The 19,073-nt window shown below is 40.4% G+C and overlaps 1 protein-coding gene across 6 annotated transcripts in view; it reads right to left on the bottom strand.

Annotated features, from left to right (window-relative positions):
- inpp4b (inositol polyphosphate-4-phosphatase type II B) overlaps window positions 1-19,073 on the bottom strand; it is a 173,685-nt gene that overhangs the window by 103,392 nt on the left and 51,220 nt on the right. For 2 of the 6 annotated variants that reach the window (XM_035636274.2, XM_035636275.2), the window contains 2 exons: window positions 10,202-10,390; window positions 3,484-3,528 (listed from right to left, as the gene is read on the bottom strand). In XM_035636274.2, the coding sequence (XP_035492167.2) occupies window positions 3,484-3,528; window positions 10,202-10,286 (130 nt within the window). In that variant the 5' untranslated portion in view covers window positions 10,287-10,390. Of the gene's footprint in view, window positions 1-3,483; window positions 3,529-10,201; window positions 10,489-19,073 lie in introns of those variants that run through there. The other 4 variants (XM_035636273.2, XM_035636269.2, XM_047333645.1 and 1 more) reach the window with 4 other exon arrangements.

Here is a 19,073-nt window from a genome sequence, read left to right as displayed (position 1 = left end):
ATTTTTTTCGTTTGAAATAATAATGACAATGTTATAATTTTTTTAACCACTGTCTTGCAACACTCCAACTCAAACACGATGGGGTGTTAACAATTCGCTTTGGAATAGAAGCCCAATTTTTTAAAGGTTGCATAGTTTTATACTTTTTCTGTTTTATTCCATGTCAAGGCCATGCCAACCATAGGAGAGTGATTACTACTAATTGAACAGACTGTCAAATTCGGACTAAAATGTTTTGGCTGGATTCACTGTGGAGCTATACACTGAAGCTTTGGTTCTTGTTCCTGTACAAACTTATTCCTGTACAAACCACATCAGGGTGACCATGTGCGGCTTTGAAATGTCCAGCGCCAACGCAAGTGGCGGGGCCCGTTGGCCCTGCCCCCAGCTCACTTTACGAGAGAGAGTGGCCACTCTCCTTAGCTGCTAGACCCTCAAGGTGGACTGGTACAGTGTCAGTGTGCACCAAGGCCAACTCAAAGAGATTGTGTTGTTGCAGAAGCAGAGATCATCAGGCACATCAGGGAGGCGGGTGATTGGGAGTGGAAGACTTCATAAACAAAAATATGCTTTGCCTGGGCAAGGCCGTCAAGCAGCTTATCCTTTTTTCAGAGCTCTGGCTCCAGGCACCGGATATCAGCCCATAACTGTGAGTAAGCAAGTTCGCAGTCCATACACACAGCAATCATAGTATCTGGTGTTCAGTCCAAGTGTAACTCATGAAACAACACGACTGATACAAAAGGAAGCATAAAACAGCAAGGTAAATAATTGAATAGATTTAAGGCTTAAAAGATCATTGGAGAGGCCAAACTTAACACTAGTAAAAGTTATTTGATGATCAAACAGCAAAATAACAAAAATATTTCTGATTTTAGTTTTTAACACTCCAGAAACCTAATTTACCATTACTATTATATTACAGTTTTAGTGGCAGTATACAGGTTATCACATAGACAATGGACATCATGATTTAAGCCACATCACAGCATCTGGCACCATATCAACATCTAAGAGCTGCTGTGTATAATTTACTGTTTAAATTGTGAGGAGGCCATGGAGAGACTTACTTTCTAAACAGACCTTTACTCCCCCTGTGAGCAATCTAAGTTTCTGATGGGGAGCAGAGGTTGGGAGTAACGATAAGATTAATAAAGAGCAATTTGTTTTTATCAATATTTCTTTTCATCAAGGTTGTTGATAGAGGATATCTGTACTCGTTCATGAAATTGTAAATCTCTTTCATTTTTGGTAGGATTATACCTTAGCACCCTGACACAACATGAGGTTATCTTTGGTCATGATATCGAGATATATATATATATATATATATATATTATTTTTTTTTTCCTTTTCCTTTTTCTTTTTGAAGATAGCCGGATGCCCATAGAAAACATTAAATAACTGTTGTCAGAGGCTAAGTGGTACTTGTTGTGATGAGTAAACTGAACTTCATTATCATTACCATCTAAGAGAAGCCCCTTGAATGCATGTTTGTCTGAAGTGATATAATTATACGCTTATTAGCCACAACATGAATTGCAAAGGTTGGACACCCCTCCTGTACACAATCTACACACAGACATCTTCACACATACACAGGAGCATAGGCATACAATTAACTAATAACAGTTACCCATCATACTCGGTATACATTTTTCACCTTTATGTGATGTGGAGCAGATGCAAATAATTCACAAAACTGCAACCCCAGAGTTTTGACAGGGGCTAAAAGAGGAAGTACATTACACCTTACAAATTACAGCACTGGCCTCTGTTACACACTAGAATTACCTTTTCTTTACTAAAAGTACGAGTCCCCCAGACCTCCCCTGTCATGTAGCACAGGTCTATACTTAAGGTCCATTGAAAATCAGGTGGTTACATCATGGTTACTGAAATAACTTACTTGAGGATTTATAAAGCAGAATTAAAGGATGCATTTTTTGTGCTGCCTTTCAAAAAGTAGAATTGAATTTTTGCCACTGAATAGTTTGTGTAGACTTTCAGACTATTTCCTGTCTGCTTGTTGTGACAGAGCAGCTTTTGAATAATTCCTTATTTTTTAATTTTTTTTAATTTTAACCATTCCATAATCCATCATACATCACATTTAATCATGTCACCTCCTTATAGAGGTTCAAGTAAAACAACTTTTCCTGTCTTACTATTTTAAGTTCAATAAATTTCAGAAATGACATATGCACATATCTTGGTAAAAACAAAGACTGTCCTTGTGGGTTTGACAGAGTACCGCCCATTGAGCACACATTCAACCAGAGCAATTAAAGTGGGACATGCATTCAGCTGTATTTTCTGCCATGACAGAGAATTTACATTCAGATCGTTTGTCTATCCAAGTGCAAACCCTCAGCCCACAAAGTATAATTCTAATATAAACATGAACAGAATGAGCATGTACAAACCACAGCTAACATTACAGTACAAAAGCTTAATTTGTATGCCTGAATCTACGAAATGCACATATCGCAGTTTTGTTTACTTGTGAGTGTGTGTGTTTTCACATTAATGACTCTTACGTCTCTGTACGTGATCGCATACGATTATGTCTAACTGTATTTTTGACCTTTATGTTATGATAATGGGACCATCATGAGTGTTAGGAATAGTGAGGTATCAAGACGCCGTTGTGGTTTAAACATGCTGAAAACTGTCTTATAAGGTAAGTGACTTAAATGGGACAATATCCCCGGCCATGAGGTCATCAAGTGACACTGGTGAGGTTACGTTTGTGGAATGATCCTCATAAGATTGAGATTTCTGAAAAGGAAATCGTAGCATTCCTGGAATAACTGCATATCCAGTCTCCAATTGATTGTAAACAGAACAAATGGAAGTCTTTCATGCAGTTGCATCAAATGATAGAAAAAAGGGAGCTGAGACGCCAGTCATTGATGCTGTCAGTTTTAGTTGTCAAAGACCACATCAAAAATATCTTAGCTTTGGGTAACTTGACCTGAGCAACGCTGAATTGTCTAGAAATAGAATCCATCTTAGTTGCATTTTTCTTTTTTTTAATGAATAAGGCCACCTCGGCAGAAATTCAAACGGACCCTCTCACCATTCTGACTAATGTTTTCTGAGATTATTTTCTGTTATCCCTTCTCACTGTACAGTACTTGGGATGTGTGCATGTGTAAGAATTGAGAAAGATTAAGGATCTACAGATATGTCTCTAATTCTGACTGACTTCTGCATTAGTGTACCTTTCAACAAGTGACTCTTTGTTGGCATGTGTTTATCTGGATTTATGTTACCCAAGAGGGCTCATAACCCATAAACTTTTGTTGTGTTTCTGGGCCAGGGGAAGAGGATTTTACCTTATTGAAAGTGTGAAACCATGCAAGCGATTCCATATGTCTTCAATCTAATGTACTCAAAAAGATGTCAACAAAGCGTGGGATAGCTTCACTCTCAGTACTTCCCTATAAAGTAAAATCACAGAATAAACACAGGACTTACCGAGGCTGAACTCCACTCGAGGCAGCTTGGGTGTTAGAATAACACCTGAGAGACAGAGAGAGAGCGAAACAGAGGCGAGGTGAGATATAAGCAGAGGGAGATAAAAGGAAGAAAGAGGAAAGCATTAGAACAATGGAGGAGTCTGAGAAAATAACACGATTCAGAACCTCAAACACTTGTTCCCCACTACAATTTCCCAGAGCCCAAATCATATACAATTTTTTTTCGCAATTTTTTTTCACATTCGCAAAATGTACAAGTCAGAAATTGTTAATGTTTAGCATGTTTCCCAACATGCTAAAATATTGAACATGTGTCACAGGTTACTAGCTCACCATCGCTAACGATCATTAGCAAAAATGATCAGCATCTGCAAAGCAGTGAAGCAATAACTTTGCTGCCACTTTAAAATAAACATCACTGGCGTTACGGTGGATCAGCTGTAGATAAAGGCCTAAATCGAAAATCAAACACAACAAGGGTTTCTGCAGCTCCAAAGAATCCATCAAAGTGAGCATTCTGAGCGTTTTGCTAAGATATATCAATAAACTGCACTTGCATTTTTGAGACATGACCTTCAAAAAGCTCTTAAAAAATTAGATTGTGAGATTTGATAGTTTACAGCTCTGTCATTTAGATGTGTCGGACACAGGCCATTTAATCAACATCCAAGTAAGTTAATCAAGTATGGGATTGCACTTGGAATCGGCAGGCACCCAATATTGAAAGACCTGGATCAGGATTGGGGCCAAAAAAAAATGGATGACTCATAAATAAGCAATAAATATATAACAAATATATATATATTATATGCACGCACACGCACACACACACACACACACACACACACACACACACACACACACACACACAAAGCCTGTCAAGCTCAGTTAATGTCTAAAAATGTTGACGCATTGGTGTAAACATTATTAACATTGGCAAGCTATGGCAAGCTCCCAGAAATGCTACAGCGATTAGTTTAACTGTCCATTTAACATTATACAAACACACTACAATTCTTGTGGGTGCAATCTTTGTGGACAAAGGTTCCTTGGAAACCATTGTCCTTGAGGGATCATGTCATGATGATAAGTAGCAGACGGACTGCTTTATCATCTGTCACCAGTGTTGTCCCTCATCCATCTCTCTCCCAGTCCAGCACACAACCATTCAACCACATAGCAGACGAAACACCTGCGTGATGGTGAAACACATAAAGGTTCCTAAACCACTTAATGCCGTTTTCCTCTTTCCGGGCTGGGGGAGGACGGGGGGGGGGGGGGGGGACGACACAACTTAGATTGGCCTCTCTAAGGCTCATCGACCTTGCTAATGGCCCATGGGTAGTCAATGCTTTGTAATGTTAGGGCACCAAAGAACTCATGTAATACACACTCTGAAATAATTACACAACATACGTAAATAATTTTCGGTCTCCAAACTTTCTTGGTAGTTTTTATATCAGGTCATGGTTAGTTAATTTCTAATTAGTCGGGTTAGTTTATTTGAAAAGCCTTTCATCGCAAACCATGTCTTCATGGACTTCCAAGAGAGAAGTTTCACTAATCAACTGTGATGCAACAAAATGATGCAATTTTAAGGAAAGTGCAGGGCAAAACTGCATACTGGAAAGACATTAATGCTTCCTGCGTAACCAAAGCATAAGCCACCAACCACTGACCTTCTGGAAAGAGAAGAGAATAAACATCTGCCAAGGACACATTATTAAGGGAAATATTGAGAAAATCTGCAGGTGGGAAAAATCAATCAGTCAAATTAACAATTTAAGTAACAGGTAGCTGTTTCCTGCAATGAGCCATTGACAAAGTAAGAGGAAAAAAGGGTAGTTTTATACCCATAGTAGTTTTATAACATGGGCACACTAACTAACATATAGTTAAGAAGCAGAATATATCCCTTCCCTGATAAATCCCCATAGGTAAAGTCACAGTACTGAGAAATTTTCTCTGACTGTCTGTAAAAAAATAAATAATAAAGATTTAGTGCTATTTATTGTCTTTATTGTCTTGTCGGTGAAAATTAGTACAAAGACAACTGCAAGGTGTGTCCAGTGTTTTCCGTGGCCCAAATTACTGTTTTGAAAAATGATTTGTGTCTGACATGATTTGTCAGAAAAAAAGGTTCAATCACCTTCTCCCACATTTAAAATCCAGAATGTATGGGCATTTTCATTTCCAAAAGTTGAACTATTCGACACAAGAACTTCACTGTAAAGTCAATTCTCAGTGTATGAATGTGCACTGGATGTTTCATGTTCCACATTACTTTTGAAAGTTGCACACTGGAGCAGGATTTGTTTCCGGAACTTGTTGCAACTTTCCACTTTCAGAAGATGAATGTGTAAACAGCCTTGCAATGTCAAACTCTGCAAATATATCATTCTGCACAGAGAAGTTCAAACACGCAAGAGAAGTAACAAGAAGAAAAACATTATTTTGAGTGGAGGGGGACTTTATCCCTGCTCTACTGCTCCACAGAGAAAAGAAAGAAAACTTTCTGACGAACCAATGACTGTTCGTGGAGGAGTGTTGAGGGAAAGAGGAATATTTTTTCAAATTTTTAAATTTGCAAAAATTGTCGAATCAATTTATGGTTGCTTATTTGAAATAAGAACTTTCTAAGTTATTTAATATAAGTTATCGCTAATGTTCTTATTAATAAAGCACTTCAAACTTTAAGTATGTATCTAAATGCTTTCTTGTGTTTTTTTTCTTGTGGTGTTCGTGGCCCCCCAGGAGCACAGGGCGTCCTTTATTTTTATGCATAGAAGTTGGCAACACTAGAACTGGGCTCTGCCAGCTGTCCCACTTGTCAGGATGAGCTACATTTGAATAGCCACGTACGTAGGTAAGCAGACACTCACACTTGGTTACACACAAACAGGTCAATTAAGTATGTAAATAAGGTGTCTGCGTCGCTATCTAGTTTTCACATTACTCTTATCGTTTTTCCATTCTTCAGGGTCATGTCTACTCATATCGTCACCGCTGAGGCTTCCTTGTGAGTGCTGATGAAATTTTAACAAGCCTTGTTGACGTGTTGTGTGGTAGCAACAAAGAGCCCTTGAGCTAGGTTGGGCTGAAATATGCCAGCTGTTGCCTCTGGTGCCACCTTATCAACTACACACTATACACAAACTAGTGAAGGATGATTGAAGTTAAGAGATGTCTGGATTTTACGGCACAACTTGTAGGTAGAGGTTCGGGTATTTGTGGAAGGATCAAGCCAGATGCTTTATATTTTAGGAAAGGCCACACACGTAATGTTGCGTCTTTGTTCCAATACAGGTCTGGAAACTGCTGTTCGGTGAGTCAGTTATAAAAATCTTGGGCAAATTGTGCATGCACAACCTGAGGACCGAACTACTGTAATGTACATTGTGACACCATTTGTGTCTTGGAGCACCAAACACACATGCATGTCACTAGCCCCTTGGTGAGAATCGGGCTGACCAAAACAAACGCACATAGTCTAATTACACTAATTACCTGTTACACGAGTCGAGGTCAACCACCTATGCTGTCCACCGGAATCCCAACTCCTTTAGCGTATGAAGCGTACCAGTGATCCAGCCCCAAATGTGTGGAGAAGTATGTGGAGAAAAGTGGCACAGGTGTGGTATTTATAATCGATATCTGCTGGCATTATGAATATGGTAATAAGCTCAGCAAGGCGGCAGGCAGGCAGCACATGTAGAAGTAACTCCCAGAGGGGCCCAAAGCAAATGAGGTGTGCCCGTCCGCTATACTGCAGTTTCATCTGGCTCTAGGAATAACAGCACAGCCCCACTGTACCTCCAATATATCACCTCTCTGTCTACGGGTGGTATCGGTGGGGAAAAAGGCACGCTGAAGGAAGAGGAGAGGGTCATAAATTAGGATGTGAGCAGACTAGGTGATTTCTCTGGAATGACAAAGTTAATTAATGTACAGGGACTTAAATTGTCCGTCTCGCAGACGATCATTTAACCCTCTTCCCTTCCCATTGCCCTGCTTCCTCACCCACTGTACAGTGTGATTACCACTCACTAGCTTACAGCAGATACTGTGAGAGGAAGAAAATGTGGGGGAGGGTGCAACACACATTTCACATGGGAAGGCTGCTTATTCCTGACTCCGCAAAAAATAATTGCAAAAAAGCTCCAAAATACAGCCCATCGTCGCTCCAGTCCAAATCATATGCTTCCAGCTCAACTGAGAAAATCAAGCAATTTCCAAAAAGAGCTTTGATAAACCCTCTCACAGAGCGTACAGTACACATTCCTAATCACTCCTGCTTATCTTTTTCATGAATAGATATTACATGTAAGAGCCAGCACCTAAAAGCAAATCCTGTTTATAATTTGGAAAACTATTTACTCTGGGTTTTGGGGTGATATTAATAATTCACTTATATGTCTGGCTCAGGATGGGATTTGATATTTCAGGGATATAACTTGCCATCTCTCTGTAAACCCAACCCAATCACAAACACTGCCACACAATTGCACTCACCCTCACAACAGATTCACACAGACGCACCAACAATAATTGTATTCTTTCTTCCTCCTAGCTCCTTTTGTTGGATCTCACTCTTCTTGCTTCCTCTATTTTCTTCAGTTCTAATTTCCTAAAACAACACCTGCACATGATCCTTTCTGAAGATTCACCCATCAGCCAGGCTAACATACCTCCAACTCGACTGATGTTTGGCAAAAGGAAAGAAAAAAAAACAGGCATGCCATTAGGACAAGTGGTGCTGAATGGGAGAGTGAGTTATTGTCACATTACTGCCTTAGGAGATTGGGGCAGGGGAGGCAGATGGTTTTGTTGCCAGAGTTTAACTAAGTGTTGTGAATCAGTTGGATGCACTGACGCGTTCTTGAATGTTGTGTCAATGGAAAATGGAGTGCGGAGGGTTAACAAGGACACAGATTGAAACATTTGGCTGCACAGTAGTTTTTGTGATGTCAAGCGTGTGTCCAATGAAAATCACTTGTGAAGCAACTTTAATTGAAAACTCTCACGGCTACAGTATATGCAGAATTTGGTATGAATTGTTAATTGTTAGAAAAAGATGATTACCACTTGTGTTTGTAAAATTCAGTGTCACCTTAATAAGTACAGAGAAGCACCCAGTGAGGTCCCACTTTTCTCTCCTGTCATGAAGGAAGAGATAAACTATTTCACCTTGCGACTGATAATGTGCGGTTGTCAACCTGTCTTTGGTGTCAAACATGGTAATTATGTGCTTTGTTCTTCCCCTTTGTCTCCTGGGATGCTAAGGGAAACAAAACAGAGATACAGTGAGGTGTTTGTCATTACTGCTTTACTCCCACATCTGTCAGATGTCATCTCCCAACTGTGACTGCGTGATTTTACAGCAGCACACGTCGAGGGTTCTCGAGTTATTGTGTGGGAGTGCGTCTGTGGATGTGTGTGTGTGTGTGTGTGTGTGGTTTTACAATTGTGTACATGTTTCATTATATACTTATGTGTGTTTGAATGTGTATACTATTGCATGCAGGTGGTTCAGCGTGCATCTCTGTGCTTCGCGGCATAGGAGACAAGACACCGTGAATTGCACTTTCATTCCTCTTTGTACGAATCCATTTACTTATCCCCACGGGGAAGATGATGGTGTTGAGCTTGCATGCCAATGTAATTTCTTAGCGGTTCTGCATGCAGCATGTGTCCTTTTGGTAAGCAAAAGGTATTAAACTTGGAGAGCAGGCTTTTAGGCATCAACTGATATGGCTAATCTCTTTAGGATTCTCCTGTTGTGATGGGCACCGAGAACTCTATTTCGCTCTGCCAGTGCTCATTAGTGACAGTACTTTCCGGCTTTAACTGCAGTAAAAAGCCAAAGCGCGTACACACAGGCATACATCTACATTTGCACAAATAGATATGAGAATTTGCAGACAACTACCAGTGGGGTTTTTTTTATTCACTGTTTGGTGCTAAATCAAATTCAACATTTACCCAAACCATGTAACCACTCTCTGTTTCTGAGACAAACGATCTGTGATTTTAATGCAGCCACACTGCGAGGATCAAATACATAATTGGAAGCTTGCAGAAATGCAGCCAGTAGGTTTTAATATCAATGCTCTTGTATAATTTGTTGAGACCCCCCAACTATTTAACTATGAATAAAGCACTCCAAAAAATCAATTGACTGGTAGGACCGGTGATGTTAATTTCACTTTTAAAAATTCAAAATAATTTTCAGGTATCAACTGGGTACACTTTACATTAATGGCAGGTATTATAATTGATCTTTTGTTATAATTACAACCTGACCCTGAGGCGGGAGCTATCCAGATAAGACAGTAAAACTGCAGTGAATTCAATCAGCTGATTATTGATCATTGTGCATTTTAAATTGTTTCCTTCTCTCACTCTTACTGGTACCTCCACCCTTCTCTCTCTTCGCCTCTCTCTCCAACACACACATTCTGTCTCTGTTTGTGTTAGAGAGAAACACTGCAAAAACAAACTAAGGGAAAATATACATTTTTTTAAAATAGACATCACTGGGATAGGCTTTTTTTTTTTTTTTTTGAAATAGTGGTAGCGTACTATGCAGGAGACAGAATCGATTGTGATACCACCCACGGTGTTTCAGAGTTAAACTGCATGAGGAAGGACGGAGAGGAGAGAGAAGGAGGGTACCGATTAAGAGACAGACAGACAACACAGTGCAGTCAGCTCACCAGCAGCAGTCAGTCCTTCAGGGTTGGCGCTCAGTTCCTTCATGTCAACCATGCAGTGTCCCAGGTGCTGCGTGCCGTCCTCCATCTGTCCAGCTTGCCTCCCAGTTCTCCCCCCTGCTCCTCCAAATCCTCTCCCACCTCCTCCGCGAAACACCACAGTCCAGTCCAGTTCCCCGGCTCGCACACAGCCTGCCAAGCGGAAAAGCTGTCACAAAGATACCAATCCGCTCGCCCCGCTGCCTCGCTGCCTCACGGCTTGCTCTCTTGCAGCATTAAAGATGCCTTTTGGAAACTAATATGGAAGAGAGGGACCACGAGGGACCTGGAGCAGAGGTGGGGAGGGAGGGAGGGAGGGAGGGAGGAAGAGCAGTAGAGAGAGGGGAAGCGAGGACTGATGAGGGAGTGAGACTGAGAATGAAAGAGAAAGCAGGACAGAATTGATGTTATGTGCGATACCGAGCTCTATCCATCAATCTTGGGCTGTCAGTGGGGCACCTCGACTAGACTGCACAGCGCAACACAGCCAGAAAGACACAACTCTGCCCACTCTCCCCCTCTCTTCCCCTTTTCTCTTCTCACTGCGCAGCCACTGCTGCATCCAGACATGGCAGCAGGGGTCCCTCAGATTTCCGACATCCCCCCTCTCGCCCTTGCCACTCTGCCACCCCTTCCCATTTCCTTTTCTGGAAGCAAAACAATTAACAAGCATCTGACTGCTTAGCTCCATACGGTGAAGCCAGCATCATGCAGCATGTTATTTTGGAAGTTACATATGGAAGACAAGGGGGATGGGGCTTTTAATGTGGAGTGTAATTGCTGAGTATAACCTAGGGCTTAATCAACAGGTTAGACAGAGAAATTGATTTTTGTTAGATGTTATTTATGCAACACTGTTTTAATTACATTGCTACTCTGATGATACAGTGACATGTACTTGTAAAGCCAACACCTATATTTAGAGGAATGTTTATTGGGAATTAAAATATGAAGGGGACATGAATCAACTTTCTGCCGTTTAATGATGCCCAGATATGGGCATTCATTTGGGTTGATAGTGTATCTGCATCAATGTGTACATCTGGGCTGGGGATCTGCAAATACTGTGAAGAATAGGCAACCAAAGATTTAGTTTTAATCAGCAATTAGGTGTAATGACGAGGTACACTGACAGAATAATGCAGCTATCTTCCCCTGTGCATTTATTTGCTGCCATCGCCTCATATCCACCCCCTCATACTGTGAAGGTTATTGTTAGTTATTTGGCCACCAAGGCCATGATGATACAGTAAGGCCATATCTAAAATCAATGTTAATTTATACCCTGCTGAATAGAGAGGGTGTTGTGGTCTGAGCTAAAGCTCGATAAAGACACAGACAGGGCAGAAGCCTCAAAGTCCTCGAGGAAATAAGGCTAGGGTTGGACACCAGCAAAATGTAATATGAATACTAAGACACATTGTTTCTGTATCCGTTGAGTGAACGAGTTACGAAGAAACTTTGCACAATCTTCAATGGACGTTACCACCAATTTATTAACATGACTCATGTCAAACCTCTGTTTAAAAAACTATTTGGAACATTTAAAAAAAGGAAATGATTCCTCCAGCTGGTATCCATTTATTTGACTACACATTAAAAATCTGTCACAGACAGGTAAAGCAAATAAGTTTTAAAAGGCAATGACATCTTAAGATGAAACAAATACATGAGAAACGCTTACATCTAAGTTCACAATCTGGCAACCCCAAACTTTGTCTTGTAAATTGTATGATTACTACTCCATGAATAAAGAAATCACATAAAAAGTTTTTGCACCGGCTATAAATTTGTTGTGTGTGATTTAATTGTTCTTCTCCTTTTTGGCTGCTCCCGTTCGGGGACGCCACAGTGGATCATCCCATCTGATTCATGATCTGCATATTTGATTTGGCATAGGTTTTATGCCGTATGCTCTTCCTCAGGCTTGAGGAAGCACTAAGAATGCATCGGCTTGTGCATCCCAAGTTGACTGGGTTGACCTTGCAACACCTGGTATTTCCAGATGGTCCACCATTCAAGTTCTCACCGGGCCTGATCCGGTTTAACTTCGGCGATTTAACGAGATGGGGAATGTTCAGGGTGTTCGCTTGTGTTTTTTTTTTTCAATTACAGGTAACTCAATTCAGGAGACTTTCCTAGCAGGTTGTCTGTGCAAGCAGCTAATTACGACCCAGAGTTACCTTTTCTATGTAGTTAGGCAACCTCTAGCTGCCATAGTAACCACGACGGAAACAAGGGGGGGAATCAGGTGACAGTGTATAGAGTCCAGGTTGTGAGGGGTTGGAGTGGATGGCTGGGACCTCTTACCTTAAACAAAGTACTTATTTAATCCGAACCACAATTTTTTACTAAACTTAACTGAGAAATTTACCAAACCACGTACTTTAACCACGACGATAAAGACCTGGTGCGCCTGTCGCTCCGGTTTGTATTCGAGGGTATAGGTAATTAATATGGTTATTTATTTTGATGGATTTGTAATCATATTTATGTAGGTTGTAAAAAAAAAATGGTACGTCCTACAATAATATGAATTCAAATCAGGCCTTCATTTATCTGTTTACAAATATAATTTAACACATATTTCTTTCTGTCTGATTAAATTCAAACAAAGTGTTTAGATTGTGACATTATTCTTTTAACTCAAACAATATCGAAGAAAAAACAACTGGTCAAACCACAGATGCAGGCCACATGGGTGTTTTCTTGAGGTGACTGGTCTGGGTTGGTGCCAAAAACCTAAATGAAGATAAATTGGTCCCTGCAGGAGCAATAAGACAGAAGATGAATCCACTCTGCACCAGGAGGTTTCTTCTTCACTTTCTCCCACTCCCTCCATCCTTATCCCTACATCCCTCCATCCCTCCATTGCCACATACCCCTTATTTTCCACCCGCTTACTCCCTGAAACAATCAAGATGAATGTTTTCTTCTTTTTTAATGAAAGCGTGTACACAAACACAATCACGAGCGTGTGTGCGCTCAAACACTCTGCAAAGAGGCAAACAGGTCTGTTGCTTGATCCATAAACATTCTAATGCATTTCTTTTAAAGGCGACATGTGTTGTCTTATTAAAGCCTGACTGATAGAGGGGACTGGAGAAAATCAATAGACAATGCACTAGAGATGGAGAATAGAACAAGTACTCTGAGGAGAGGAGAAGAAAAATAAGCATGCCCTTTTTAGCTATTCGGCCCCAAAGCCCGGATAACAGATTCTCACATTTACCCATTCCAATAGCACTTGAGGCCCATTAGAATTTGTGATACACTCCAGCACAGTATTAACCCGAGGAAAACCAATGCCTTGATTCAGAGTAGTGTCTGGGGCGCATGTTGCCTCTCCTCGGGTCACACAGCTGTAGTGCAGTAAAAGCCACAGCAGGGGACATCCCATTCTCAGGGTGTAAATACACACTGTGGCCAAAATGAGCAGGGCAGAACATTGCTCAGGGTCTAATTAAAATCAATTGTCTTTATCCATGCACAAGAAATTACATATTTATGGAATTGAATATGTACTATTGCATAGATTTGCAGCTTGTTTTGTTGTATTGTTTAGCACATTTTGGTATTAACTCATTTGTTGTTTCAGAAATCAGCACGCTGCATGTAGCAAACACAAGAACAATAACAAATTTCTTTCTTTGATTTTAACATGTTTGTGCCAGAGATTCATGAAAAAGAGATGACACTGCACCAGCGGGTGACAGCCCAAGCAAGCCAGGGAAGACTGAAAGATTAAAAATATTACAGCGTTTGAGACTTTTGTTTAAAAACAATGTGGAAAACTAGCACTGTTAAAAAAAGGACCAATAAAAGACTTCACGTGGTGTAACGGAGTATTAGGGTCAAATTGAAGAAGAAAAAAAGCGGAGACTTTGAGAATAATATCGTAATATAACGAGAATAATATCATAATATTACAAGAATAATGTCATAATTGAGAAGTCATATAACAAGAATGTAGTCGTAATGTAATGAAAAAAAGAGTACTGTTTCACGAAAAATACATAATATTATAAGCATAAAGCTGTTATTAAATGAGAGAAAAAGTCATGATATTACAACCATACATTTCTCCTATTAATAATAACTTTATTTTTTTTTTCTTCCTTCCTAGTGTCCCTATGCTATATTTAACTATTACCCAGTGACAACAGGAATGAAGACTTAAACATTTTTCAAGTATATCTTTAACATACAGGGAAATGACCATATGTGGAGTATATTAATAGGTTTCTTTTAGTTGCTGCAATTATTCCATCCATATTTTGCCACTGATCCAATGTCGCCTTGCGGTGGCTGCAGATAAGGCCCAGCAATGTTTTCCAGCACCTCCTGGGAATTTGGTGCTAAAAAGACTAATTTGGAAAGATATAGATTTTTATAGCTGTGGCTTAACTTTAAAAAAAAAAATCTTGACTATACTTTGTGGCAAGTATGGACAGGGTGAACAGTTAGCAATAACCCCTTTACAGAAATTTAAGTTTTGTGTCACTATAAAACTAATATGTGTGGTGTACACTATGTGTAAAGCGTAGGCCGTGGCAGTAGTATAGAGCATGTTGCATATGTATAATGCAGGGTTTCTGTCCCTACATTATCTGTATTCATCTGTATCATCTGGTCTAATGGGACCAACAATCAGTCTGTCAAGGCCCGTATGAATACTCTTCACATTAAAAATAAACCGACACCCATCCCCCAAACCCTTTCCCTTTTCACTCCTTCTCCTTTCAGCCAATGTGGAGAGATGAAGCTATTGATTTCTCATCATGTGTTGTCATTTCAGGTTACAGCATCCCTTTTTTTATTTTACTGCACCACTGCTGGGATCCCAGTGGTTGAATTCAAGCTTCTTATAAAAGCGATCCACTCATTAACTTTGACAAAGAACTTTACTTTTTTCCAATTTGAAGGAGATGGACTTGACAGGTCACGGACTTAATCACACCAAATCACTGGCTTTGAAGGGAACCCTGCCAACAACTCCGTAATAAGAGATGAGGGACAAATTCCACAGGCTTTGTTCTGTTAAATAAAATCAAGTGGGTATCTCCCAAAGATTTTCAAAGATAGACTTCCGATTACAAAGTTATTTCTTTGTGTTTCCTCAAAGCAAGCGCTGTGGATCTCGTCGCACATCTCTTACTATGAAGTTGCACTATGAAAATATCACTTCATGGTCAGTAATGACACGAGCAATGAAAATCAATCAACCTGTCGTTCAAAGTACTGCACGTGCTAGAAAAAAACACAACAACTATGTTCTATTGTTCTATTGACATCACTGTGGCACCTTCTCACACACTCAGTCTCGTCATCTTGGCTGATCGCTAGTCATCAGTTGTGGTTCGATTACAATTATAAACTCTTTGTGGCAAAGGTGCTGCAGGTAAAAGACAGTGCAGCGATACGTTTTTTTCCTTTGTAACAATAGTTTCTGTGACAGGAAGAGAAGAAAGAAGAAAGAGAGGGACTCCAGCTACGCTACCAGTGGCGCTGACACAGTGGAAGCAAGATAGCTTAGAGCACTCAATCTCCCCAAGAGGACCAGCAATGTTGAAAGTACAGGATAGATATGGATTAGCTGTTTCTTCTATATTTCTGAATTACTTGGCTGCCACAGACACACGCCACTGTGCCAGCATCTGTGTATCATTCGTACTGAAGCAGCAGAAGTGTTTTTTCATTACCCAAGGTTGATTCTCTGGATATTTCTTTATCAGGAATGTTACCCAACAAGAAAAGGCCAATACTGATCCAACCTCAGCTCGGCTACAACAGAACTCTGTATATCCAGGTGTTATCTGTGCTTGAATTGTCCATAATCATCTTCTTGACGAAAAAACAATAACAACACATGAAAACAGGAAGCTGCAAAACAATTGTGATGTTTGATGCCCTGCGTCTCTACTACAACCATTAAAGTACGGTAATTCAGCCATGGAGTGGGTGCACCTAGTTATTTTTTTACTACCAGCTTTATTAAGAATTGGGCTGAGGATTTAATTATGAGGAAATATTCAATAGCAACTCAAAATGTTACTTGAAAGCTTTGACACGTACAAGCCAGGCTTAGACTTAACACAAACCACAGAAGCATGATGATGCATTTTGTATGACTCCTATGTTTTCCCACTTCACAGGTCTGTCAGAGAAGGTGATAACTAGGAGGACTGCAGGAAGGCAACATTACCCTCTAATCTGTCAGCTACAGAAAATTTGATTTGAGTTATTTAGTATTAGAATTGAGTAATGTTAATTACTAACCTGAAGAACGGACTGACGGACCAACAAAAACAGTCATGCCAGACACATTGATCCCAGAGTAATGTACCTTCTAACCTTTCTCCCTTTCTAAAGTTTCATGATATTTCCTTATATCCAAAGAGCACCTGCTTTTTGTTTTTTTCTCAGCAAATCATTGGTAGTTTTCTCTCTCTGCTGCAATGTTTTTTTAATACAAAAGAACCAAATTCATAAATGACAACAAAAAAACTCTATACAACTTGATGAAAAATATTAAATATAAAAAAAATGATATTCTGTTCACAGAGGCTCAAAATCTACATCTAGAGTTCAAGAGGCCAGGGAAAGGACTCAGGATAAAGAAACAAGAAAATTAAATCTTAAAACCAATGTCACCATCACGTCTCCCACTGGACCACTGGAGAATAAATCATTCTCTTTCCAGCATATATAGTCATCTGGTAATGTGCACGGTGTTAGTTCAGCCACAAACCATAAATCCCACTCCGGCTCAAAGGAGCCAGTGCACGTTCACACAGACAAACCTCCGCTTTTAGGCTTCTCTAAAATAGGCCTCTTGAAGCATCCGTCAGTAACAATGTAGGGCTAAATCCGATTAGCGGACGGATCCGTAGACAGAACATTTAGATGCAGACAAATTCCTAGACAAATATAAAAACAGAGTCTACAGTCTTGTTTTTGTGAGTCAAAAGCAAGAAGCAACATTGCAACATTAAAGAGCTCTCTGAGAAGGGATGAGCTGAGGGATGAGTTCTACTTGAAAAGGTCAGGCCGCCTGCAGGACAGGGAGGAAAGAGAGGATGGGGGTGGGGGGTAAAAAATGTAGGTTTTATTTCAGATCATAGCTGTCATTCAGCATCTGAGGCACAGTGGTGATGCTGCAATGAGGCTCTTTCTCATACCAGGCCAGCAGGACATCTTCCAAACTTACACAAATACAATGCACTAACAATAAAAAAAAAATTCCACTACATTTCTTTCCAAAATGTATAAATTATCTATATTTAAATGCAGGGCACCACTTCACGAGAGATCAGCAAACTCTGAGCTCATGCCAGGCTGGTGCTGAGGGTATAGGGCACAGAGACAGCTGAGAGGAGAAGCCTCCTGATCCTGCACTCTGTCAGCCGAGCATGCCTGCTGTCATTCTCTGACAGCAGGCATACTCGGCTCCACATGCTCCCGTTGTTTGTCTGCCCCATTCTGAGGGGTAGGGCATGTCTCTCACTGCAACACAAGCATTACAAACTGCAGTCCAAATCATTTAGGCCGCTGATGGGTAATCACAGACCGGCGGAGAGGTTTAGCGCCCGGCTTGGCTACATGCGGATACAAACTGTTAATTAATTTGTGTGCAGTCCTTGGTGCTGTAGAAATAATAAGTACTGATGCTGGTCAGTGTTTTCTTCTTGATCACACTGGTGAAAGGGCCCAGACATGCAGGGCAAACAAACCTAGAGGTGTCTCTGTGATCAAAATTGACACAATTTTTCAGTTTGCCCTATAAAACTTTTCAAGTGTCTCACGACGTTTTACTCACAATGCAAGATGCCATAATTACCCTTCGGGGTTAAGTGTAGCCAGATATGTGTTTGTCCGTCACAGTGTAAACGTCAATGCAGACACCACGGGAAAACAACTCTGCTGCCTTGATGTTGCACTGATTTTATACTTCAAATAACTTTTTGAACGAATTCCTCAAAACTATGGTCTCATTTACAGTAGTTATTCCATGTTCACCTTTTGCTTGCTGCCCTGTATTCACAGGATGAAGGTTAATTTAAAAAAAATTCTTTTAGTTATATATTATACCGGTGCAGATCTGCCCTGGCTTTTCAGGAAAAGAACGCACACAATTGACCCCACACAATGTAGCTTCCATTATTCAAGCAATCCTTTCTGAAATGCACATAGAAGGAAATTTCACAGCCGTCCTGAGTGAGCAAGCTTTTTAAAAGTTGGGCTTTCACCAGTGTCAAGAGGGGACACAAAACACATTTTATATTAGGATGCTGGCAGGCCACTAACAGATTTGTTGGTGTGTTAGATTGTCTCTCGTGGATGATATGATGCAATGGATAAGGGAGAACTAAGTGATACAGTAGCCATTTTGGCTTGTGGAGGTTCTGCTCTAACCAGTGCTTTGTCCATGTCCATCATGTCCTTGTATCAAGGCGGTGAGTCATTCTTGATTTTGTCATTATTGTTTACTTGGTGTAGGATGGTTGGCCGACTGAGCCTTTGTGGGAGTTCTATTGATCACTTTTTCATTTCTTGACCATATAAATGTCATACCTCGGATTCAGAAACCTGGATCAGCTAGCTGGAGTACTTACAGAGGAATTAGGACACTGTGACATGCAACTGTGTCCCCCCAGCCAGACTGACTTAAAAGTATTAATAAGACAGAAAAAATGATGATGTAATGATGACTGACACACTGAAATGAAAGTGTAGTGCTAATCAATATAACAAGCATCTACGGTAATTCAGAGGACACATTTTTACTGCTGCCCTTGTCCTCCATTAATGGTAATTAGACGGAGAAGCTACGTCC

Source organism: Scophthalmus maximus, chromosome 8, assembly GCF_022379125.1.
Source record: "Scophthalmus maximus strain ysfricsl-2021 chromosome 8, ASM2237912v1, whole genome shotgun sequence".
Lineage (NCBI taxonomy): Eukaryota > Metazoa > Chordata > Actinopteri > Pleuronectiformes > Scophthalmidae > Scophthalmus > Scophthalmus maximus.
The sequence above is the reverse complement of the archived record's forward strand: the minus strand, read 5'-3'. Positions and strand labels throughout refer to the sequence as shown.